General features: G+C 40.7%; 1 protein-coding gene and 1 non-coding gene across 4 annotated transcripts; one reads left to right on the forward strand and one right to left on the reverse strand.

Moving 5' to 3' along the window:
- Positions 1-363: 363 nt before the first annotated feature.
- Positions 364-474, forward strand: trnal-caa. The gene is made up of 2 exons: positions 364-401; positions 429-474. It is a non-coding gene; the product is annotated as a tRNA-Leu (tRNA).
- Positions 475-12711: 12237 nt separating this feature from the next.
- LOC121635571 (zinc finger protein 665-like) lies at positions 12712-26730 on the reverse strand. Of its 3 annotated transcripts, XM_041978824.1 has the most exons (4): positions 26607-26730; positions 13830-14132; positions 13295-13325; positions 12729-13042 (listed from the first exon to the last, which is right to left on the reverse strand). In XM_041978824.1, the coding sequence occupies exons 1-4, from the start codon at positions 26682-26684 to the stop codon at positions 12924-12926; spliced, it is 531 nt and encodes a 176-aa protein (XP_041834758.1). In that variant the 5' UTR covers positions 26685-26730; the 3' UTR covers positions 12729-12923. The 3 variants fall into 3 exon arrangements, with proteins under 3 accessions (XP_041834756.1, XP_041834757.1, XP_041834758.1); XM_041978823.1 differs by having other exon boundaries at positions 12724-13325; XM_041978822.1 differs by having other exon boundaries at positions 12712-14132.
- Positions 26731-27061: the final 331 nt, after the last annotated feature.

A 27061-nucleotide genomic window follows, 5' to 3' on the forward strand; every position in this document is an offset into this window, starting at 1 on the left:
AGGGGTTGCCAATGGATGTCATTTTTTTCTGTTGCAGTTTCTTGTGGAGGTGTGGGTTCATATCCCACTTCTGACAACTTCAGTATGTTTTGGTGCACATTTAAGATCAAAAAGATTCTCTCTTCACAGTAAGTGAAGTTCCAAGTACACTGAGGCCCAAAATGTCATAGAAACAATGAAGTAACAAAAGCTTTTCTAATAGTCATTTAATGCATCTCAAGACGTTCTGTGAAAACTGTACTTTTTTTTTGCTGCCATGTTTTACGCTTTACTCCTTGTCAGGTTTAGTCAGTAACTCCATAGTTACAAATCAGACACTATTCAGAAGATTCCCTACCACATGACAAATTTGACTTAATGTGTGTCAGGATGGCTGAGTGGTCTAAGGCGCCAGACTCAAGGGCTGTTACCTTCCCTGAAACAGGGATTTCTGGTCTCCAAAAGGAGACGTGGGTTCAAATCCCACACCTGACAAACTTCCAAGGATATTTATAGTAATCTAAGATTAAAATCTCTACAAAGTATGTTCTGTTTTAAACAGCAATGGCGTCTTTATTAGCTTGTGGAAGAAAACAAAGAAATAATTTGATCAGCCTCTCATCCACTGGCTATTGTTTTTAAAAATGGTGGTTACCACACAAATTCAGCTGGAAGATCCAGATATCCGGCAACACGTGATCCCAAACTGATCAATTACCAGGGGTGTGTGTCGAGCCTCTGTGGAGCTATGCTGAGCCTACGGCGGTTACGCAGACAACCATAAACCCACTTAGAGTCATGTGAGGCCGTTCAGCAAACCCCTCCTAATTATACGTTTTGTTTTATGAGCTTTACTCTGAATATATTGTCTCATAAGCAGCCAGGCTAGCTCAGTCCGTAAAGCATGAGACTCTTAATCTCATAGTCGTGGGTTTGAGCCCCAAGTCACGTGTACAAGTTTTGATCAAAAACTGATACTTGATCAGGTACCTTCAAGGGATGAAGCTATGAGACTGTCTTTACAGCGTACTCACAGGTGCAACAGGTACGGAATTTAGCCAATCAGAGATTGAGATGACTGGAGAGCAAGGAAGGAAATAAAGTCCGTGTCTCCAGTCTGTTATTTCTTTCAGTTCTGGTGCCTCATTCATCAAACTGTCCATAGCACAGCAAACTACAGGTGGCATCTAGAGCACAAAAAGGAAATGTGGCGCACAAAAACTTTCAGATTTATTAAAGCATGCACACGCACGTCCTACACCTTACATCCATCATTATCTGACACTTAACCAGAGTTGGGTCGCGGGGGCAGCTGCCTAAGCAGGGAAACCCAGACTTCCCTCTCCCCAGCCACATTCACCAGCTCATCCCGGGGGGATACCGAGGCGTTCCCAGGCCAGCCGCGAGATGTAGTCTGTCCAGTGTGTCCTGGGTCTTCCCCGGGGCCTCTTTCCGGCCACCTCATCTGTTATAGATCAAACAGTGATTGCCTTATTATAACAGTGTTATTTGAAAGCTGGACCAAAGTGTTCAAGTAACCAGCGACGAATCAGCTTTCGAGCGGTTGCTGTGGTGTAGCATCTATCAGCCAACACTGAGTTCGAAACCGGGCAGAAACATTCTGTCCTTCCGAAACCACTTGCTACACACATACAAATAAAATATTCTAAAAGAAATTCTTACAAGAAGTGGGCAGATTGAGCCAGAGATCACACCACCGTTCCCTGGTAATGATACCCATCTTTCAGAGCAAGAAGATGGGCCAACACACAGGTAACGTTCTGAAGATACACTGCAAACAAATGTTCAAAAAAAGCAGTTGGTTCATCAAACCCTATCTGCCTGTCTCTTCCCCATTCTTCATGCATTCAAATAAACAGTGCTGACATCAATATGGAAGTACTGTTGATTTTGGGACAATAGAGACTCTCATCAGACATTCTGGACATCCTGCAAACAAAGCACTAAATGTTGTGGTGTACTGAGTATGTGTCATGTCCTGCTCCATATGAGGAGTATCCAGGTGGCAATCTAGAGCATTTTGACTGTGAGAAGGCATCTGCACCAGAAAAGCTGTTTGGCAAACTACAGTTTCAACACACTTTCAAGACATTGCCAAGTGTTGTGTGTGTTTTTGTGTCTTAGAAAGGGTTGGGTGGTAAGAGAATTTGGCTCAATTAAAAAGACCATTCTGCTTTTGTTACAAGCTGCCAGAGGTTCATTGGAAAAGATTACACCTTTTACACTTTGTACTTTATGCCACCTTTATGGTGCCATATCTCTCTTTGATGTCACTGTTTGATATTTGTGTGTTCATTATGCCAACTTTATGACGTCATATTCCTCTGTGATGTCACTGTTTTATCTGCGTATTGTCTTTGTGCTATGGTTATAATGTAATATTTATCAGTGTGATGTCACTGTTTGATATGCGTATGTTGTCAGTGCCACATTTGTGATGTCATATTCTCCTGTCAATGCTTTCTGCCACCTTTAACCTTTATGATGCCATAATCCTCTTTGATAAAACTGGTTTGTGTATATTCTTTGTGTAACATTTATACGGTCATATTCCACTTTGATTTCACTGTTTGATCTGTGTATGTTATTGGAGCCACATTTATGATGTCATATTCCTCTTTGATGTTCCTGTTTGATATTTTTCAAATGAGCTTCAAACCTCAGAAATTACAAACAAAACCCAAACTAATTTTTGTAACATTGCATATGCTGTTTGTGCAAACTTTTAGATTTCATAATTCTCTGTTCTGTTGTTTATTTTTTGTGGTGTAATGGCTAATACAAAAAGTATGATTCAGGCTAAATCTATGTTTCCACCCGGTTTTGAACTGGGCAGAAAAATACCTTTGATGAAGATTGTTAACACTTAAACACACTGCTGCAAACATGCAATTTAGCAATGAACTGTACATTTCTAAAAATGTGCAGAATAAGGCCAAAACCCACACCACCAGCTCCAAGGTAATGATACCCATCTGTCAGAGACACAACAGGACAGGTAACGTTTCAGAATATATTCTGAAAGCCAAAAACAAATGCTTCATCATACCCAGTCTGATTGTCTCTTCCCCATTCTTCATACAGTCAAATAAAAAGTGCGGATATTAATATGGAAGTACTGGTCATCTTGGGACAATAGAGATTCTCACCAGGCATTTTACATCCTGCAAACAAAGCACTAAATCTTCTGGTGTATTGAGTGTGCGCCATGTCCTGCTCTGTATGAGGAGTATCCAGGTGACAAATCCGGTCTTCTGCATGCCAGAGAGAGATACTGGTCATTATACTAACGAGGAAGGCTGCATAGCTCCAAAAGCTTTATAACCGCTACCAAAGATAAACTATACAATTTAGTAGGATATTGTTTATTCCGCGTATGGAGATCTACTTCTCCATGCTGATGTTCAATTGTTGAGTCGCAGCAAAGTGCTCTAGTGTTTTGTTGCCCTGCTGCCTGAAATAAAGATTTTGACAGATAAAGTAAGTTTGTGTCAACAAGGAATGAAGATCACAATGAATTTTCAGATGATGTGTGGCTATCGAGTGCCATTTTGTGACATTCACCCCATTGGGGAGGGGGCTCCTGGCCCATAAATGTCCGCAATGTATCATTTTGTCCATTTACACTGCCTGCAATGTTAACTTTGTCCAGAAGCCCTAATCTTTCTCCAAAAAGTGTCATTTTGGCCATCTGGGAAGTTACAGATTTTTTTTTTAGTCTTTCACCTCCAACCAGCTGCATCTCGCAGGACCTCCTCCATCCACCCTGGCCTCCTGCTGGCCACTGGCCATCCTACCACTACAGCGGCCCCGGGCTCACCAGCCGAATCCACTCACCCACCCTTAAGCACCCTTCACTCTCTCCCGCAACATGCATCCCCATTTAACATACAAGAGGTAAATAATATCTAACAAAATACCATATGCACACAACTTAGTTATTGCACTTAGTTAAAGAGATACTGTATAATCTACCATGCAACAATAGCACCAACAACTAAAGGAGATCTGTTTATGTGGAGTGTGCAGCAATGAATTTTTAAAATATAAACTGAGAACTTAATGTAATTTTTAAAGTTAAAGTTTAGTTATATTTTAAAAATAAATGTTTTCTCTGGACAACATTTATTAACTGTTAATCCATTAGTCTGACTTTTCTTTAAATGGACATATATATAATATTTATGATGGCTGATACTACTCTATATTAAATAAATGATCATTCCTTCAACTTTAAAAACTCATCATCCTAAATTCCAGACATGGATCAATCATGACATGATGTCCCATACCAGATCAGTCTCAGGAAATGATTCGGAGGATGAAGAACTGGTACACTGAGCTCTAGTCTTCTGTGTTCGTGCCTCCAGTGTTGTTCTCCTGATGCATGATGTCTGATGTCAGACAGCCCACCGCACCACTGAAAACACGCACCAACACATTTTACAATCTGTCTTGTAAACATCTCGACTGACGCTGTCCAGCCAAGGATGAAAGTATTTTCGCCTTTGAGGACGTGGTGGAGTTTCGGGTGCAGAGGACGTTTTAAAAAGTCTCAGGTGTTGTGAACAGCACCGGAATGCGGCGTCTGTCTCTAGGCAACCGTGACCGCAACACATGCAGCAAGGTGGGGGGTCCTGTCTAGATCCTGCTGGCCTGAGTAATTCCTGTGTTTTATTTAGTCCATAATTGTTAAATTTAGTGTTGATGTGTGTGTGTGTGTGACAGATGTGTTTTGTTCAGAATTTATGAAAATACAGAACAAATTGCGTTCAATACCGTCCACAGTGAACCAATAAAATGTCGGGAGGAGATGTTTAATTGTCAAATAAGGAACAATTCCATATTTTACAGGATGGTTGGCAACCCTACCGCTAGCTTGAGCTACAACTGCTTTACTAGCTAACAACACCCAACCAGCTGCTAAACCTGTTAGCACCTGCTGCTAAATCAAAAAGTGCTGTCACATGTCTAATCTTCATCACCATTCCTTACTTTACAGTATAACTGCAAAAGAAATTACCTTGTCCTTGCACATCTGCCTCGTCAGCTTTTTCTTTTCCTTTTTGCTGCCCCAGTTGGATAATTCCTCTTCATAACAAAGCCCATAAACGACTCACTGAAACAACCTTCTTCCTTTTTTTGCTTAGTAGCAAAACCGACTCTGCCCACAGCTCAACTCAGACGGGTGAGGTTTGGGTATCTGCTGCAGGAATGCTGCACGATAAGCAAACTTTGTCCACTTGCCCGCCCTGTCTTCCCATTTTAAGGGATTGCCACTGAACAACCTTGGGGTGAGCAAACGGACGGAGCCATAACTGCACTATACTTCATGCTATCATGCTGGAAATTGAACTGGCGTTCCATTGGGGCACTGAGAAATTGTGGTGTCAAAATGGTCCATATCGGACAAACTTTATTATTTTTACCCAAACTTAAAATGCACCATTTGACCTGATTTCAGCACTCTAGGACAAACTATGGAGGACTTGTGGCTGGTCAAAAAAAGTTCTCCAAATCCAGTCGCCTGATATTGGGCTCCAGTGAGGGCTAATGGACAAAACTCTGTCATCTTTAAAGATATCAAGCTGATATTCATGGGATACACTCATTGGGCCTGAATGAATGGACCCATCGAGTTTCTGCTTTCTGGGCCTCCGTCCACTAGCCCTCCTTGACTTCCAATGTTAAGGGATTGCAACTTGACTGTTACAAACCCTTAATTGTGGCTCACATCTAGGGCAAAAGGGTTAGTAACAAATCAGGCTGGGTCAAAACTAAATTGTATATAAAAAATAATTTAACAATTAAACTTATCACGCTCTTCCTATAAATGCAAAAAAAAAAAAAAAAAAAAAAATGAACACAAAAGGGTTCAATTATCATTTAACACAAAGGATCTTATAAACAAAATTATACCATTACTGGAAAACAACAAAAACTACAAATGAACAAAACCTAGTTAACAAAAGGTGTCCAACTATGGCAATACTCTAAAAATCAATACAACAAAACAAAAGAAGGTCAACCAGACTAACTCTGGGACTTCACACTAATAACAGACAAAACACAACTCAACCAGCTTTTTAATAAGGATAGCATTAATTATCTACTCACTTACAATAACTTAAAAGCTACTTCAAAATCTAAGGATAGCGTCTTTTCTCCAAACTAAATATTAATCCACAGAAAGCTCTTACAAAACACAGCTCCTATTACACCACAACAGGTTAAAACACTCAGAGCAATCCCAAACTGGCTAACTGTTAGAGATGTGATGTTCATGAACGAATCGATTCTTTTGAACGACTCTTTTAAATGAACGATGGGAACCGATTCACAGCTGTGAGCCGTTCATTTGTGAGCCATTCTTTTTATATACAAATTATACACATTTTTGACACTGCCTTCATCAAATCAAACTTTATTTATAAAGTGCTTTTCATGCCATAGGCAACACAAAGTTCTTTACATGATTAAAAACATTTATGCATATCTCATATTTATGCATATCTCAGTGCATATCTCCATCCCCCCTTTGCAGCAAAAAATGACTGAATGAATGAATAAATAAGTAAATAAGAAGTAGTACAGTTGAGTAAAATAAAAATATAATAAATAACATTTGTGACATCATAGAAGTCTGATGTCCAACACGTTCCATTCATGTGAAGCATCTGTGGGCAGAGAGTATTGTTTGGAAACAAATACTGTGAGTTCTATCCAAAACAAGAATTTGCACTGACTGCTCAGATTTATCCTTTTTTTTATCTATATTTTTCCTAAAAATTTTTAATCTTTTATAGTAGATTTCATATAGGTACATATTTTCATTGTTTGTCATTTTTATATATTGTGAAATTTTGTAAGATATTGTGAGAACGAGCCAGTCTTTTGAATGGCTCTTTGAAAGGAATGGCTCCTCAAGATCCAGCTCCCTTCAAAGAGCCATAAATCCCATCTCTTCTAACTGTGTGCCGAAGGGTACATATCTGCCAAAACTGTAGTTGATCGCGGGCTTATATGGGCGAGGAGTCCATCCGCTTGACTCAGCTGAAATGATCTGGAACTGTAGTCAACCAGTGCCGATGGAGGAGGGAGGAGTATCGGTGCAGATTTCTCAGCCAATACTTGAGTTGCTCCAGCTCAGCAGGATTTGCATACACGGCATACACGGTTATATGACAAAGTAGATATATCACCAGGGATGATTCCAGGGGCGTCTCCAGCTTTTGAGGAAATCCTGGGCTTAGCCCAGACCAGATGTAAATTAAAAATTTAAGGGAGCTTGAATATATATATATATATATATATATATTTATATATATTTATATGCTGAGCAACGATTAAAATTTTTATTCACAATTAATCACATTGTTACGCGCAAAATGTCTCTTTCCTTTAAAAGAAGTCCTACAGCTGTATAAAGAAAATGCAGTAAGTTTTGGTTTACAAACGCGACATCGGGGGTCTCCAACCTGCAACTCTGGACCTTCCTCAATGCCTCTAAATACATGGCTAAAATATTTTTTTCAACCAGGATTTTTGGAACCATGACCGGCTTGTTCCTGCCCTGTCAACTGAGAAGTCTTCTTTGTGCTGCTACTCTGGTGATTTGCTGCATTCTGCCAACCGAAACTATTAGAAGCTGTTTGGCGGAAAGGTGGCACCAGAGTTCTGTCCGCCCTCATGTTACACAGGTAAGAATTACATCAGTATTACAGCCCAAAGGAAAAGCATAAACTCTTGTGTTATACTGTAAACCTGTGAAACTGTGTTGCTTTGTGAAAAAATATTTTGCCTTTTGTTACTGTGTATGTATTTCATGATTATTACAGCTGATTGGTTTTTACTCATTATGCTTTATTTATTTTGTCTTGTCAAAGGTGAGCTCATAGGAGTGCAGTATCTGTTTCGTCAGACTGGTCAGGCACTGCAGGACTCAGAGGAGACCGCCCGGTTGGTTGAGGAGGAAGATGAGCTATCTGCTGACCCCACACTGCTGGATATGGAGGTTCAACCTGCTCCCAGCAACTCCACATTGGCTCCTGGCATCTCCTCCCCACAGTCCCCTGGCATATCTGGGGCTGGAGATATTGCAGATGAAACTGTGGTCAGTAACAGTTATTTGGTACAGTTTTGTACATACTGTATGTTCATGGATTTCATTAAAACTAAAGGTTTTAAATATTATTTTGTTTTCTGCTTAATAATATTCACAGGCTATTGATGAACAAAATGTGCCTGGTTACCAGCATGTGGACAGACTTGCAGAGTATTTGGTTGGGCTTCGGGAGCAGACCTCTCTCTGTCTCAGCAACCTGCAGGCAGACCAAATTATAGGACTCTGGCAGAGGCTAAATGAAGGGGATAAGCAGTGGGTTGTTTATGCAGCGTAGCACAAGCACAATGAGAGACTTTTGAGTGGACGCTTCTGAACACCAAAAAAACCCTCACAAACTCCAGATGTGGAGAGCACAACCTGTTGTGTGCTATGTGCAAGCAGTGCACCTGCACAGTGGCCTGACTGCTGTAGGTTGGTGGAGGCCATTTTTATTAGGCTTTGTCGTCTGCACCCAGTCCCCAAACGAAAAGGCAAGGGGACAGAGTCAAGGTAGTCCTTAATTATTAGGGTGTACCGCAAAATCAGGGAGCTGGTTGTTGGTAATGCCCGGGTGATGCAGGGAACAGCTTGTGGATGTCAACCAGAATACATTAAATCAGTGGCACAATGCCAGACAGAAGAAGCAGGAGCTTTCTGTCTTGCTTCAGGTAACTGGGGTGCCTTCACAGATTCCAGTAGCTGAAGAACCACTCATGGATGCAAGAGTACTGCCTTCTTTTCTTGTGCCAGCACAGCATGAACACCAGTACCGGCTGCCAGAGAATACAGCTGGCCAGGCTAAGCAGAAGAAGAAGAAGCAGGTATCATGCACCATCCAGCCAAAAGGAGCTGTAAAAAGGCAGTTGTTGGTGGCACCAGCAAATTTTCCAGCTCCTGCAGCACCCGGGCCCTCAGCAGTAGCCCGGAGCACTAACCCAAGCTACCCCATGGTGAAGACAATGCCAGCTCCACCCGGAGGGTGGCAAGGAAGAGCCCCAGCCAGAGCCCCCCGCGGTCTTGGGGCACAGGCCCCAGTGGGCCAAAATTGGTAGCCGCCAGCCAGGCCAGGGACCGGCCATCCAGGGCAGCCCGAGCGAAGGGTCCAGGGCCCCAGGAGCCCAGAGGTGCCCCACCCCCTAAAGGTAGATGGCCCACACCATGCTTAGGAGAACCAGACGCCCCAGACAACCACCTGGCACAGGCCAGCACACACACCGATGTTCCAGCCGCACACCCTGGGAACCAGGGCACCATCAACCCCCCCTCCCCCACCCTCCACCTACTCCAGTCTCCACCACCCCGTTTGCCTGTGGACTGGCCGGGGCATATCCGAGCCTATAACCAAGAATGGGGGCCAGGTGGACTTCACAGACACTTGGGGAGCCCTGCACGCGCTCCCCCGGGGGGTAGAGACGCATGCTGGGCGTCCACGCGTTTGTCTCAGACCCCTCCAGGCTATGGGACCCCAAGCGTACACTTACCCCTGACGGTCACCCCAAAATAAAGGGTCAAAGTCGGGGTCAGATCCACAGTTACGCTGACGGGTAGTCTGCCACCAGAGGGCAGACTAATTTCCTGATGCAATGCACATTAAGGAAAATGGGTTATAATACTTTCATTTCCGGATAGATTGGGCTGAAACCCACAGGACACACTCTTTGAAAGTATATAAATTGATCCTGTAAGTTTCCCCTCTCTAGGACAATGCTTGGCTGAATTGTGAACTCGGGATGACTGGGGAATGGCATTTGAGGAGCTGTCCACCTCCCTATATTAGGTGTCCGTTCTGATTTGTGGACAGAGCTCATAACTCGCTCATTTCAGAATGGATTGGGCTCAAACTCAGCAGTCATAAAGTGGTCATTTTAACAGATATCGAGCTGAAATTGAAATCACACACTCATTTGAGGTTCATGAGTCTAGATCTGGAGTTTCAGCTTTGTAGATCCAAGTATGACCGAGTTACAACCTATGTCCTTGAACCTGACCTGACGGTCAAGTATTAGACGTGTCCACCTGTTTTCAAAATAACATAACTGTACTGTACTTTTCTTCAGACGTTTCGCAGATATAGAGGGGTTCACCATGGACAACTGGTACAAATTTAGGGACCCTAGCATGAAGTATGACAGATTTGTGACAGATTGAAATCATTGTCCACGTCTAAGACTTAATTATTGGGCATCAGGTGAGGTTCGTCGACAGTGATCATAACTTGGTCATTTTTCAACAGATTGAGCTGAAACTGGCAGGACACACTCTTTGGATGTTGAGGAAGATGTGTGACAATTTTCAGAATTTTCTGACCAACAGTTGGCGAGTTATGATCAAGAGTTGTCTGACCAACCCACGGAGCACACTCTGGCCGGGATAGGAGCGTTTTACTGTGAGGAGAAGTCGGGGGAACGTGGGGGAAAAACTTGGGGTGCACAGAGCCATAACTCGCTCATTTCTCCACATATCAATATGATATTTACAGGACAATCTCATGGGAGTATGAGAAATGTGTGAAAAGTTTCATATACACTACTGTCCAAAAGTTTAGGGTCACTTTGCCATGGGATTCAATAGGGAAGTGACCCCAAACTTTTGAACGGTAGTGTACATTGGACAAAGCATGGCTGAGATTTCACCAAGTCTCATTTGTGCCTCTGGTACTCTAGAATGAAACATTAGAAATGATTAACAGTGACTGGAAAACTGCAATAAACACTGTTGTGTCCCTGGTAGAAGACAGTCTTAGTGCCCCTGGTACTCCAGAATGGAACAATTTTAACAATAACAGTGTGAAAAAGTGCACAAAGTCCCGTTTGCGCCCCTGGTACTCTAGAACAAAAGTCGAATGAATAAAAGTGAGTAAAAGCGAGTAGAAACTTGGAATGTTTTATTGCGTCCCTGGTACTCCAGCATGAAACACTTGACAAAGGGTGAAGCGTTTCACAATGTCCCGTTGGTGCCCCTGTTACTCCAGAATGAAATACTATGAAAAAATTCACCAAATTCTGTTCGTGCCTCTGGTATTCTAGAACAAAAATCTAAAAATTAATAAAATTGAGTGGAAACCTGAAGTGAATACTTTACTGTGTCCCTGTTAGAAGACATTCATTGTGCCCCTGGTACTTCAGAATGAACCTACAGGATGTAGGTTTGACCTGAAAATCCAACCAGGCTGATTCATCTCCAACTTGCTTTGTGTTTGTTGGGCATGACCCTAGGACATATTGGGACAAATACCAGCCTTCTAGCATCAAGTATGGAGAAGTCATGGCTGTTTGAACATGCAGTGTCCACGTCTAGGGCTTTAACATTGGAGGTCAGGTGCGGTTCATGGACAGAGGCTATAACTTGGTCAATTCTGACGATATCAACCTGAAACTGTCAGGACCTATTCAGTGGACTTATCTGAGTCGACCTAGTGTGTTTGAGCCCTCTAGCTCAAAGTGTGACCCAGTTGCAGCCTCTGTCCACAAACCTGACCTGATGCTCAATGATAAAGTATTAGACGTAGACACCTGTTTTCAAAATGCCATAACTGTATTATACTTTGTCTGAATTTCTTGTTACACATATAGAGGGGTTGACAATGGACAAGTGGTACAAATTTGGGGACCCAAGCATGAAGTATAGCAGATTTATGACAGATTGAATACACCTGTCCACGTGTAATACTTTAACATTGGTCGTCAGGTAAGTTTGGTAGACAGTGGCCAAAACGTGGTAATTTCTGAACAGATCGAGTTGAAATTGATGTCACACACTCATTGGGGGTTTATGAACATATATCTGGAGTCTCAGCCATTTTGGGCCAAGATTAAGGGAGTTTGAGCCCTGTGTACTATTACACTGAATAATTCATCACTAACACATTACTAGAATTTTGGTCTGAGTTTATACTGCAGCTGCTATCATTATTTGTCTATGATCAGTCTGTGTTTGAGCCCGTCAGTGGGATTTTAAGAGGATTTACATTCATATGGTCAATATAACAGATTTAGTCAAGTGTTGACCTCCACGACAGCTCTGGTGTATCATGTGTCTGTGTGCCCATTATCCTTTTTATCATTTCTAAAATAAATAAGACCCTTAGTATTGCAAAAGGAAAACGAGATGCAACATAAAAAAAGGTTGTAGAGAAAATATAGTTTTGTCATTGGCTACCATCTCGCCAGTTTTTGGGGATGTTGTATTCTTTGTACAGATCAATCAGCAGCATTTGATCTGCTGATGAGGAGAATGTTTCTCTCATTCTGCCTCTAGTGTTCCTCCTTTCAACAACTTTTCCTTCATCCATTCATTTGGACTTGTTACACATTCCAGGTGTGTGCACTTAGTTTACGCAGGCCTGTCTTGAATCACACTGGATTAAATAAAGCTGAACTGTGTTCCTAGAACGACATGAGGCTTAAGTAGAAGATGAAGCTGATTTGACTTTTTTTAGGCGTCTCTCCAATGACTTTCATGAAATACCTCCATGAACAGGAAACAGAGACATACTGTAAACAATTCATTTATTTGTAAAACTGTGTGAAAAATGTTATTGTTTTCATGCTAACAGAAAACTGTGGTGACCACGACAACCAGAGGTGGTAGAAACCTACTGTGATGACTAAAAAAGTACACAGTTTACATATATATAAAATAAAAAATAAAAAGGCACCGCATCTAGCATTAGCATCTAAAATAGAGTAGAACATACAGTACTATTTATTTCAAACTCGTAGAATGAAACATGTTGTGACCGTCACCTGACAGTTGAAACAAAGCAGTGTTTTTCGAAATTGCCTGAATAACTGAAAGATGCCCCACCCTCCTGGCACATTTAAGGTTTCTCCCCAGTGTGAATGCGTTGGTGCTTTTTTAAATGACCTGATCGACTGAAAGCTGCTCCACACTGATCACACCTGTATGGTTTCTCTCCAGTGTGAATACGTTGGTGACGTTTCAAAGTACCAGATTCAGTGAAAGCAACCCCACACTCATTGCACACATATGGTTTCTCTCCAGTGTGAATACGTTGATGAATTTTCAAAGCGCTGGATGTAGTGAAAGCTGCCACACACTCATTGCACCTATATGGTTTCTCTCCAGTGTGAATACGTTGGTGTATTTGTAAATGACCTGATTGTCTGAAAGCTAACTCACACTGATCACACTTGTACGGCTTCTCTCCAGTGTGAATACGTTTGTGACTTTTTAAAGCACTAGATACAGTGAAAGCTGCCCCACACTCATTGCACCTATATGGTTTCTCTCCAGTATGAAGATGCTGGTGACTTTTCAAAGCACTAGATACAGTGAAGGCTGCCCCACACTCATTGCACCTATATGGTTTCTCTCCAGTGTGAATACGTCGGTGAATTTTTAAATGACCTGACAGACTAAAAGCTGTCCCACACTGATCACACCTATATGGTTTCTCTCCAGTGTGAATATGTTGGTGACATTTTAAAGAACCAGAGTCTGTGAAACCAGCCCCACACTCATTGCACCTATATGGTTTCTCTCCAGTGTGAATACGTCGGTGAATTTCTAAATGACCTGATCGACTGAAGGCTGCTCCACACTGATCACACTTGTAAGGTTTCTCTCCAGTGTGAATACGTTGGTGACTTTTTAAATGAGTTTGTTGACTAAAAGCTGCTCCACACTGATCACAACTGTATGGTTTCTCTCCAGTGTGAATACGTCGGTGAATTTCTAAATGACCCGATCGACTGAAGGCTGCTCCACACTGATCACACTTGTAAGGTTTCTCTCCAGTGTGAATACGTTGGTGACTTTTTAAATGAGTTTGTTGACTAAAAGCTGCTCCACACTGATCACAGCTGTATGGTTTCTCTTCAGTGTGAATGCGATGGTGACTTTTTAAATGACTTGGATAACTGAAAGCTGCTCCACACTGATCACAGGTGTATGGTTTCTCTCCAGTGTGAATCCTCCGACATCTCTTTGGTCGTGATGCACCAGTGAAGACTTTCTTACAGCCTAGACCACCTTGATGTTTGGTTCTCCTTTGGCCTCCATGTTTCTGTAACGACCAGAAAGAAAACATTTACATTGTATCCAAAGTCCCCCCCCAAGTACAGAAAAGTTTCCAAAAAAGTTGGAAATTAAACATCATCAAAACCAGCTTTGTCTGACTACATGTCTAAAATACAAAGGATTTACAGCTGTACACACAATAGGTGATATCCATATCCAAACCAGGCAAGTTTTTCCACATATATCAATAAGGGGTCCCAGGTACTATGAAATGCATCCATAGTACCATTGAGAGTACATCTGAGCCTTTCCAACTTTACATTCTGCATAATATCTCAGATCAGATGATGTTGTGAAGGGGGTGTGGTAGCCTTCCATTTGAACAGAATCAAGCGTCTGGCTAGTATAGAGGAGAAGGCGACGACTCTCTGTAGTGAAGCTGGGGGTGCAGAGTTCATCAAGGTGGAGAGACAACTAAAAGTGGCAACCAGAGGAGAAGTGCTTTAGAAATCATTTAAAATATAAAGAAGACCAGAAATGAAACTAGTATTGGACATGACCAAAACATATGGTAGGAAGTAGCAGGCAGTTGATTATATCTGTCACACAGTGGATCAATACTAGGAAATACTTTAGCTAGTTTATGGGATATGGGATTGTGCCACTGGGGAGCGAATCTGAATTTTTTATATTTGAATTATTCAATTTGAATCTGAATATGCCTGTTTGAATAATTGCTTTAAAAAACTGAATCCAAATGACCACATTTGATATTGAATCTTTGTTTTTTTTATGTGTATTGTGGTAAAGTTGAAACTTTGTATTTGAAAAATTCAGATCTGAAATACAAATTCAGATCTGAAATTCAAATTCAGCCTGTGCAACAGGATTCTGTGATCTACAGTATCAAACGCAGCACTGAGGTCCAACAGAACCAGGACTGATACTTGACCAGAATCAGTATTCAACCTAATGTCATTTAACACTTTGACCAGAGCTGTTTCAGTGCTGTGATGAGGTCGGAAGCCGGACTGAAATTTATCAAGATTTCCACTCTCATTTAAAAAGTCATTAAGCTGGTGAAATACAACTTTCTCAATAATCTGGAAATAAAAGAGAGGTTAGAGACAGGTCTATAGTTGTTCATTATTTTCTTTAGGAGTGGCTTAATAGCAGCTATCTTTAGTGACTTGGGAAAGATGCCTGATGCCAGTGAGCTGTTAACTATCAGTGGGAGATCACTTTCTACTGAGGTAAAAACTGTTTTTAAAAAGTTAGATGGTATCATGTCCAGAGTGCATGTTGTTGATTTCAAATGCCAAACTGTTTCTTGTAGGATTTTTAAATTCACCATTTTAAATTGCAACATAACATCAGAATTATTTCTGGGTTTTAGACACAGACTAATTTTCTTGTTTGACTTTGTGGATTTAATATTTTGCCTAATTGTTTTAATTTTTTGGCTAAAAGAGTTGGCAAATTGGATGCATTTCTCAGTGGAAATGAGCTCTTATCTGTGTAGGAGGATTAGTAAGTTTTTCAATCATAGCAAGAGTGCGAGAATTGTTGACATTCCTCTTAATCATTTCAGATAAATGTAGCTCTCTGGCCTTGCACAGCTCATTGTTATAGTTACACAGGCTTTGTTTGTACAGCTCATAGTGAATTTGAAGTTTATTTTTCCGCCATTTCCGCTCAGTTTTCCTGCATTCTCTTTTTAGGCTGGTAACCACAGTGGTGTTTCTCCATGGTGTTTTCTGTTTGCTCAAGTTGCTCTTGATTCTGAAGGAGGATTGTGGAATAAAAACAGGCAGGGCCTGAAACACGTACAGAAATTTTGGTATAACATTCATCTTTACTGAGTTTGTTCTCCCGATAAAAGATAGTGGCATCCCTGTATGGCCCGGTCGTGGGGGACGGCCTCTCCTGGCCTGTCTTGTCATGGCGGACCTCCTGGGGAGCGGGGGTGCCTAATGCCACTAGAGGCTCAACACGACTTTTTGGAAAACTTTGTCAACAATACAATCTTATTTGTAAGAGCAAATGTCAAGAAAATCGTCTAGAGTTAGAAAGTTATAAAAAGAGTTATAAAGACGTTATAACAACCCCCAAAAGGTTGATTGGGGACGATCGTGACCACAATGGCGCTTTTTCATCCAAAGCAGAGTAAGTACTAAGTTGTGGTTTACAGCCAAACCAACAAAATATATCCAGGCGGCCTGTTTGGGGCTTAGGTGTTAAAGGGTTAACATAACATTTTTCTGAATTTAGTTATTTTCCAATTCTATTTAGGAATAAACATTTATTTTTGATTATTGTACAATCTTATAAGAGAAAAGTAAAAACTGCATAGCATGACATTCCATTAGGTAACTGCACATGTATTAATCATGTTTAACTAGTTTAACCTATTTTCTAGATGGCACCATTAACAAGTAAAGAAAAGACAGTTCACTATAGGCAGCTGATCAAGTCAGACCCTGCAGCAAGAGCAGAAAATCTTGCTAGGAAAAGAGCGAGGAGTCCATGCTCTTGTTACAAGCCAGTAACACCAGACCTGAGGAACACCATGCACCACACTGAGGATCCCCCAAACTCTCCTCCTGAGCCACTTAGGGAACAAGAAAATGTTGTATATCTGTGTGGCAAGTTTGTTATTGTCACCTACGATGAACTTCCTCATGTACAGACGTGGACAAAATTCTTGGTACCCTTCGATTAATGAAAGAAAAACTCACAATGGTCACAGAAATAACTTGAATCTCAAAGTCAGACATTGCTTTTCAACCATGCTTCAACAGAATTATTTAAAAAATAAACTCATGAAACAGGCTTGGACAAAAATGATGGTACCCCTAGAAAAGACTGAAAATAATGTGACCAAAGGGACACGTTAATCCAAGGTGTATCCACTAATTAGCATCACAGGTGTCTACAATCTTGTAATCAGTCAGTGGGTCTATCTATGGCTGTGTCCGAATGTCCACCCTACTCCCTAACCCCTCGTTCACTACATAGGGCTGCACTATACAGCACACTACATAGTGACTCATTCTCTTGGCGATTCGGACACGAAGCTGCCTATTTTCTTCGTCGCCGCAAATCACGTGACTACCGCCGTCACCACGGCAACCACAACCCGCGTCAAGATGTCATTCCAAATCCAATCCAAAGTTGTGTGTAAATATTTTTATTTTTATTCCTTATGCTGTATTTTATTTTTTGTTTGTTTGCTTATAGGTCATTTCGCGCCGCTCGTTTTTTTCGCCTCCTTGCGCCATGTTGAGCTTCTGCTCGCAATGCATTGTTGTCTATATTAGCCCGTCTAGTGACCATCGATGCTCACTACTTTTCAAGATGCATTGTGGGTAATTTTGAGTGCCCTACTTTTTTCTTTCTGGACATTCGGACACCCCTACAAAATGGCGTAACCCCTATATAGGGCACTATGTAGGGAGTAGGGTGCACATTCGGACACAGCCTATAGGGCTACAGGTAGTCACTGTGCTGTTTGGTGACATGGTGTGTACCACACTAAACATGGACTAGAGGAAGCAAAGGAAAGAGTCGTCTCAGGAGATTAGAAAGAAACTTATAGACAAGCATGTTAAAGGTAAAGGCTATAAGACCATCTCCAAGCATCTTGATGTTCCTGTGACTACAGTTGCAAATATTATTCAGAAATGTAAGATCCATGGGACTGTAGCCAACCTCCCTGGACGTGGCCGCAGGACAACAATTGATGACAAATCAAAGAGACAGATAATATGAACCCAGAAAAGAGATTAAAGGTGAACTTCAAGCTTAAGGAACATCAGTGTCAGATCGCACCATCCGTCGTTGTTTGAGCCAAAGTGGACTTAATGGGAGATGACCAAGGAGGACACCATTGTTGAAAACAAACCATAAAAAAGCCAAACTACAGGTTGACAAGCCACAAAGCTTCTGAGAGAATGTCCTATGGACAGATGAGACAAAAGTGGAACTTTTTGTTAAGACACATCAGCACTTTGTTTACAGACGGAAAAACGAAGCATATGAAGAAAAGAACACCGTCCCTACTGTGAAACATGGAGGAGGCTCTGTTATGTTCTGGGGCTGCTTTGCTGCATCTGGTACAGGGTGTCTTGATCTGTGCAGGTACAATGAAATCTCAAGACTATCAAGGGATTCTAGAGAGAAATGTGCTGCCAGTGTCAGAAAGCTTGGTCTCAGTCGCAGGTCATGGGTCTTGCAACAGGACAATGACCCAAAACACAGCTAAAAACACCCAAGAATGGCTAAGAGGAAAACATGGACTATTCTACAGTGGCTTCTATGAGCCCTGACCTATCCTATTGAGCATCTTTGGAAGGAGCTGGAACATGGTGTCTGGAAAAGGCTTCCTTCAAACCTGAGACAACTGGAGCAGTTTGCTTATGAGGAGTGAACCAAAATACCTGCTGAGATGTGCAGAAGTCTCATTGACAGTTACAGGAATCGTTTGATTGCAGTGGTTGCCTCAAAAGGTTGTACAACTAAATATTAAGTTAAGGGTACCATCATTTTTGTCCAGGCCTGTTTCATGAGTTTATTTTTTTTAAATAATTCTGTTGAAACATGGTTGAAAAGCAATGTCTGACTTTCATTGGTTAAATTTCATAGAATTTTTATATATTACTTTTGTCCTTTTAGCATTGATCTAATCCATGCAGCTATGTTGGTGTTTGTTTACTTTGAAAATTGTTCTGATTTTATTTCATCTATACAACTGTTCATTTTTTTAATACAATTGTTCATCCCTGTCCAATGTGAGTTCCTGGAGAACGTAATGTGTGATATTCAAATGTTGAATTGTTTAAATGTTATTTGAATAAAAAGTTTGTTCAGTTTTCTTTTGTCTAATCTGTATTGTGTATTTTTTTTTAAATAGACTTAACTACCTGCACTTTTCTCATCATTTGGGGCGACCATCTGTCATTTGGGGTAACAAACCAATGAAAATAACCGTACTAAATTCGAAACAGAATATCCATCCGTTTTGCCTCAAATATTAATCAATGGTATACTATAGTTAAGTGGGTACTAACTGTACACATTTAATAACAGTTTTATGGGTTTTAGATAAAAGAAATTAAGCATTGTAACTGCATTAGAAGGGAGCCACTGCAAGGATAGACTAAATTTATAGAATCATAGTTTACAAAAAATTAAAAGTCAGACATGTCTGTCCTTCTCAAACCGTCAATTTAATTAGCAATACTTGTTAAACTATGAGTAACATTAAATATATTAATTTTAACATAAATCATGGTCGCCCCAAATGATTTTTTATGAGGCTGTATCCTAATAATTCAAGTATAAAAACACAAAAATCTCTTAATTTTGTTTTTTTACATTAATGAATATGTAAGCTATATTACAAATGTTTCAACAATGGCCAAATATATCCTTATTTTTAGTATTTTAAAATTAGTCTATTCAAAAGTCTTATCAATAACCCGCCCATAAATACTGACCAGCACCAAGTGTTGAAGTTGAAACAGCTTTCCCACGGCCATCACAAATCTGCCATTTGGATTTGATAAAGTATTTGAGTCGATGAAAGGGATCTTTTTATGGATGAGTATGGCTACCCCTCTACTTTTGTGATTAAATTGTGAATGGAACATTTGTCCAACCCAGTCCCTGCAAAGTTTAGATTGATCTCGGATTCAAAGGTGGGTTTCTTGTAGAAAGGCTATACCAACACCTAGAAATGTGAGAGAACCTTTTTTATCTTAACTGTTTGATTTAAACCCTTCACATTCCAGCTTATAATTTTAACATTATCTTTACCCAGGGTTGGATGTGAATTACTCTGTGCCATTAGAAGTTTTCAAGTCAAAGGTACCACGGTCAAACACAAAAGTACAACAGAAGACACAAAAGGGCTCACTAGCTGTATATAGGATAAAAAAAGAAAAAGAAAGAAAAGATAAAAAAAAGAAAGAAAAAACAAAGACAAAAAACTACATCAAAACTGCAAACAGCATACATACAGGCCTTAAACAGACTACCCCCCTATGAACTTCAAGCTACTGCAAACCTGCGTTTGCATGCTACCCACAATAATGAATATCTTTTTTTCCTTTAAACGTACATGAACCCCAAGAACAATGTGTTGGATGACCTTCGACACATATCCTGGTAAGTATAATACGCCTTGATATTAATAAGGAATCTTATAAGGGAAAGAAAATAAATAAATAAAAAACTGACTGATATAACAATAACAAGGTCAAATAGCCCAATCACTCTTACGAGTGATTAGCACTAATTAGTATACCCTCAGCACCAACATTACTAATGTAGAGCAGTGCCTCTGCAGGATCGGTGAACTTCATACGTCTCCCGTTGTGGGTGAACTGCAGAGTGGCTGGATAATAAAGGCCAAACTGAATTTTCCCCACGTAAAGCTTCCTCTTTGATTTGGAGAAAGCCACAAGTCGTTTGTTGACGTCCAGAATGTATTTGGGGAAAATGTGGACTCTTGATCCGTTGTAGAGGACTGGGCCCTTCTGCCTGGCGAGACTTAGGATCAGTTCTTTGGTTTGGAAGCGATGGAGCTCTAAGTTGTAAAACAGTTTACTCTGGTTTTTGGTTTAAGTTTGGTTTAGGATCAAATAAGTAATTAGGTTTGGCTTTAATTGAGCAGCTAATGCAGTGCAATAACATTAAATGTTTGACAAAGTTGATTTACAATCAGTGTTACTTCCTAACTGGACAGACTGATTCCCAGAAGTGTGACTGACTGAGTTTGATGCTAGATGCAACGAATGGCAGCAATAACACAGTTAAAAACGTGAGGAATTTGCAGAAGAAAGCCAGAAGCCACCACAATAACAGACAATGTTTTAGAATTTATTGTCCTGGATTAGCAGACCCTGTCTTTTGTAGAAAACATTCACTATTCCCAGAGATATTTAAATAGAAATTATTATTTACTCAATAATTTAAAAAGTTTATGTGTTAACATGAATTATATAAATATATATTAAGTTGTCAAAACTAACACATTAATGATGGTAACTGATTTATCTAATTGTGTAAAACTTATAAACAGAATTAATCCTCCCTCATCTCCCACACTTTTCTGGGTGAGAGAGTTCAACACCCGCACTCCTTCATTTAACCTCCTGACTACCAGAAAAAAAAATTGTTTAATCAATATTTTTTTTAATTTCCCCGACTGTCTGAAGAGTAATGAGAAAACTCTGACAATGAAACTTGTTCTTCTTAACTGAAAAATACAGAACAAAATTCAGGAAATAGCTACAAATGTCCACTACAGAAGACAATTCTCAGACTCTTAAATGTTGTGGTAAAATGTTGTTATATTCATTTAGAAAATGGTTTAATGTGTTCTCAAGAGATATCATAAAGAAATATTACAATAATACTTCAGGACTACATTTGCACAAAAAGAAGTTGCACTTACTTTTCCTCTTCTTATGAAATGTGATTGTGGTAATGAACGCCATTTTCCGTGAGGAAAAAACAGGATGTTCCCAAAGCCCCACCCCTATAAATGTGGTGCCATTCAAAAGCCCTGGATGTCCTTTTTAGAGAACAAAATGAGTGGGTTTAATAGCGTGAAAGGGGGATGGAGATATTCAGGTTTACAAATGTCCTCCACAAAGGACAAATTTATACTACTGGTAGTCAGGAGGTTAAAGTAAAGTATCTTATTCTCAACATTTCATAATTAGAATTGATTAAAATGACATAGATGGGGATCATTCTGGGTTGCAGTTGAAGCAGACTGCAATTTGCTAATAGTAGTGAATTTTAGACTCCGTGTATAGACAGGCTGATGTAAGGCTGACAGAGGTTTGACCATATAAGGTTCTTAGATGCCCTGAAGACTGGACTCAGCACACGACACCATGTGTGTAAACATTTGTGTTTTCACAGGATTGGTCAGTTTAGGACTGAGGAATGTCTTTGTCTGAAAGGTACAGAAGGATGCCTTACACATGTTTTCAGGGGGATCCTCAAAATTGGCCGGAGACCTCACAGAGATGCATATCTGTTTAAGATGTCACTTTTTGTGATAAACCATCATTTTTTTAAACAACAACTTGATGTCCGGAGCTCTTCTTTTTACCTGAAAGCATTTTTGTCACATCACCTCCTTTCACAAAATAAGCAACAGAATGGCATCACGAGCCAGAAAGAGGGCCACTGCAAAAGAAAAAACTTCCCACAGGTCTGTAATAATATGGCTTCTCCTCCTCCTCTCTCTCCTGTTGTTCCGTGATTGGCTGTTGATGATCAGCTGATCAGCTTCTCTGTTGCTAGCACCGTTTTCAGATCTCTGATAGCGTAATGATTTCACACAGCAGCTGATCAGTCAGAGTGATTGGCTGATATAACAGACAACAGTTCCACTGATCAGGAAGTAGAAATATTCTTTCCTTCTTCATAGGCCTGTCACGATAACAAATTTAGCTGTACGATAAATTTTCTCAGAAATTATCGCGATAAACGATAATATTGCGCAAAGCGCTAATGTGTCATTTTGAGACCATTCTCAACTAATATAATAATAATAATGCAAGTACACATTTTCAAAGATCAATAAACTAAATAAATAAAAGCGCCTTTTTCACATAAGCCGGGACGCCGGCCCAAAAGTAATGCAGCCCACTGGGAATCCTCCCAAACCTCTCGATTAGCCGGCATTGCTCTTAATGTGTATTTTGTCAAATACGCTAGTGTTAACCATTCCCGCTTCTTATCCGCCGATAGTAGTCGGAGGACACGGGGGAGATCCGTCCTCTCCAGGGCCGAAGTGGAGTTGGCTTCGGGGTTAACTCCCAATTACTCTCTTCTCTCGCCGCTCACGGCGTGGAGCACCATAAAAAAAAGGAAACAGCGGTTGTGCTGAGAAACGGCTTTATTATAACGCACCGTTATTGTTTTTCCTGACTGTTCTGCCTAACCGCTCCGTCTCTTCTCTTCACACCTTTTCTTCTTCTGCTACTCTCGTTCCTCATAAGCTCTTCTTCTCCTCCCTCTGCGCTCACGCTCACTCTCACGCGCACTGAGCTGCTGGATCGCACACACAAAGTTAGACACATCGCACAACACTAGTATATAGGCTGACTCTATTTGCGTAATGTGCCTGCGGATTACAGGGGTTATTACGGTAGACCAGGAAGTGGGGGCTTTGTACTGACGTCGTAAGCTAGATGTGTGTGTTCTGCTTACATGTGGGGAGCAGCGAAATGATAAAAGAGGAGGTGCTTGCATCTATTATTTCTCCATTCGACTTATTTACATATTTCAGCATGAGAATCGGAGGTTTAGCGCGAGAGCGTGAGAAGCCACTTAAATGCGCAAGTCTCACGGCCATTGCGTGTTGGCAGCCCTGCAAAACAAATGCGGCTTACCGGCTCGTGCTGCAACATGCTGCAGTCAAGTATGACACCAGAGAGATCACTCCGCAACAAACCAGAGCGTTGAGTCGAAATACGCCATAGTGAAACCTATTGTCATACACAGTTTATGGTAAAGGGGGGACTAATAAAAATTATCGCGGCCGGCAAACTTATCGTGCTCTTATTTTCTTATCGTTCAATTAATTGACTTATTGCTTATCGCGACAGGCCTACTTCTTCATGCATGTGCATCTTTGTGCACGTGGCTGATACGACTGCGATCCTGGCAAGAATATTTGTCTGTTTTCACTTCTTAAACTCCGCTGGAAGTTCCTCCGTCAGCTGATGTTGATTCGTACAAAGTCCCGTGTTATACATACAGTAAAAATAAATAAATAAAAGCTACAGTATGGGTCCATCTCTGCTTACCACCCTTTACAGAATATTTCCACATCACCTGATACAGAAAGACAGAAAACTAAAAATATAACAGGTAGAAATGAGCTTTATTACTCCATTCTTTCCATTTCCAATGTTAAAACTAGTTTACATGCAGTAATTGTTTTAGTGTTTCAGCAGACGTCACAGTTTGTAGAAATTGATCCAGTTTGATAAGATGTAGAGAAAAAGTGCAGCAGGTAGAATTGTGTGAATGAGTTTAATGCGGCTCTATGGAGCATCGTTGTGGAGCCGAGGTCGTTCTCCCTGATAGGAAATATTTCTCCTGGACGAGAGAACATGCACTCGTTCAGTAGAGCTGGATCCTCCTGACTACGCTCTATTTCACCACGGAAACAGAAAAATAACAGCATGCAGGTCACTTCACTTGTTGTTTGAGGCTTGTTGTTCCCTCACTGAGGTTTACTTGAGTCTGGACCAACTTTTAAACTATTGATTTCTAATAAGTGAGAAGAGCTGCTGAAACATTAAAACAATCATAGTGTCGACTAAACTCTCATTTCCTCCAACATCAGCTTCATCATCATTTAACAAAGTTCTAATGCATGAACGTCATGACGTTGATGACACAGATACTGGAAAGAAGTGACGTCCAATAACACGCTGGAGAAGTTTAGAACCGAACTACCATCCAGATCACCTGGAATGACTTTTACTCTCTTTGGCTCCGTTTACTTGATATGAAATATAACAGAATTTAATACATTTAGTCCATGTTTCCACTGCAAATAAGAAGCTGTTTCTGGATGTTTCTGATCCAAAACGTGGCCTCCATAAAGGGAAAATACGATCTGAACGTCTTTGCATTGATAGCAGAAAGTTCCATCCCATCATACTGTAAATACAGTCGGTCATATCGTCTCTCTTTGAAGCCCAATCTATGTTCAAACATCAGCTTTTTATTTACACGCAGGCTGGATCATGTTTCATTACTCTAGTAAATATCATCCCTTTTTCCCTCCAAGAAAGTTGCTCTGACATCATTTCTGTCCCTTCTCCAGGTGATATTTAGCAGAAACGTCACGTCATCTTTTCTGACTCTTGTACATGTGCAGAGGTTTGGACTTTCTTTACTAAAGTGAAGCAGGGATGAGTTTCCATGTTGTCCACATAAAAACATGCATGTTAGCTTCATTGATGTCTCTGAACTCTCCATTGGAGTGAGTGAGAGCTTGTTTGTCTCTGTGTTGGTCCTGTGATGGACTGGTGACCTGTCCAGGGTGGAAACTGCCTCTCAGCTGATAGCAGCAGGGATGGCCTCCACCCCCCCACCACCCTGTGTTGGACTAAGCAGGGACAGCAAATGAATGAATGGATGGAAGTGAAGCAGAGACACGTGCTGTGGTCGATGTTTATGGCTGGATTTTTACTTTATCAAAACCAGGATCCCCTTTCTAGAAAGACCAGTGTGTTAAAACTGGAACTGTTTCATTTTACACACAGATCATGTTTCATTTCTCTAGTAAATATGAGGACGTTTCTTCTTTATTTACTAAAGTTTTATGGGGAAACAGATTCTGGCTGAAGGGAAAATACAGTCGACCAGAATCTGAATCCACAAACAAGTTTAGTAGAGAAAAATTAAATCTCCTCATATTTACTAGAATAACCACAGATGAGCTGACATGTGTGTAAACATGAGAAATAAATAAAAACACTGATGTTTGAACTTAAACTGTGTATTATAGTTAGGGGAAACTATATCTGGCAAAGGAAAATACTACCAGAAAAATCTACTATTGAAATCCCGTGTAAAGACAGAAACCTGTAAATCTTTACTAGAATAATGAAACATGATCTGAAATATGAACAAACCTGAAGTTGATGTTAGAAAATACTCTGTGTGTTAAAGAAAAGGACTAAACATTTAGTCCAATATAGAAAAGCTTATTTATTAGAAAAAGAGGCTTTGACTAAAGTAAAAAAGTAAATAAAAAGTTACGTAGAGCTAATTTAAAATGGTCGAGTTGAACTAAAACTATTAAATAACGTGTAAAGTTCTGCTTTTCTGCATGTTTCATATCAAGTAAACTAACTGAGATTAACAATCATTACAGGTCATCTTGACAGTAGTGTGGTTGTGAACTTCTTCCAGCAGGTTACTGGACTGTTACAGTAAGATTGTCTCAGTGTTTCAGGAGGATACGAGGAACTAAAAACCTCACTGAGGGAACAACATTCAAACAAGGACTGAAGTCACCTACATGTTGTTATTTTTCTGGTGTGGATCCAACTGAATGAGTTCATGTTCCTTCGTCCAGGAGAAACATTTCCTATCAGGAGTAACTACCATGACTCAGCAATACTGCTGGATGGAGCCATTGTCCAGCAGCATTTAAAGCGGGAACTGCTCGATAATGACGTCAACAACTCTCGGACGCTCGGAATTATGAGACAACGTGAACGCGCCATACGCCACGTTTTGTGTAAAAGTAACGTGATATATTATCTCCGTTCCTCTGTACTGCAGACGTAGCTCCTACGTTGGGTTCTGTCTGGGAGGAAACGCGGATACTTTGCGGTTTTAACGAGGAAAAACATGAAAACACGAACTTTTACTACTTTTCTTTTTCACCTCTGATAGAAAACCAGAACAGGCGGATGAGACACGGAGCCTCGAGACTCGTCCTCGTGTCTTTAGTGTCCTCAACACTGACCTGCCGACCGGTGGTATCAGAGGATGATCCCGCTTTGTTCCTCTTCGTGGGGTTCTGGTCCTGGTTCTGCTCCTCCATTCTGGTTCTTGTCTGAAGGTCCAGCAGCTGTCCGCTCCGTCTGTAGCCGCCACTGTTGCCAACTCCTCAGTAAGGAAAGTAGCTATTGGCTGTCCTGAAAATCGGCAGAAGTCGCTAAATGACGTCATCGCCTAATCTGCATAATTGGCCATTGTTAAGAAAGAAATAACATCGTGGAGAGACAAAAGGTGAGTCACCAGCTCAGCGTTGGTCAGTATCCAGAACTTCCGGTCAGAGTCAAGGCAGGACATTGTATTTGAAATCATCCAAGTTGTTAACAACCTTCTTCAGGCAGGTATTAATCTAACGCTGGTGTGGGTCCCAGCGCATGTAGGGGTTATAGGAAATGAGTTGGCAGATAAATGTGCCAAGCAAGC

This window comes from Melanotaenia boesemani, chromosome 24, assembly GCF_017639745.1.
Source record: "Melanotaenia boesemani isolate fMelBoe1 chromosome 24, fMelBoe1.pri, whole genome shotgun sequence".
Classification (NCBI taxonomy): Eukaryota; Metazoa; Chordata; class Actinopteri; order Atheriniformes; family Melanotaeniidae; genus Melanotaenia; species Melanotaenia boesemani.

Bases quoted from the DNA above. Each gene is read 5' to 3' on its own strand.
- LOC121635571 (XM_041978822.1), bottom strand. From the start codon at position 26,684: ATGGAGGAGCAGAACCAGGACCAGAACCCCACGAAGAGGAACAAAGCG. The intron at 14,133-26,606 runs GTCAGTGTTGAG...TGGTCGTTACAG, and splicing joins CTGATACCACCGGTCGGCAG to AAACATGGAGGCCAAAGGAG.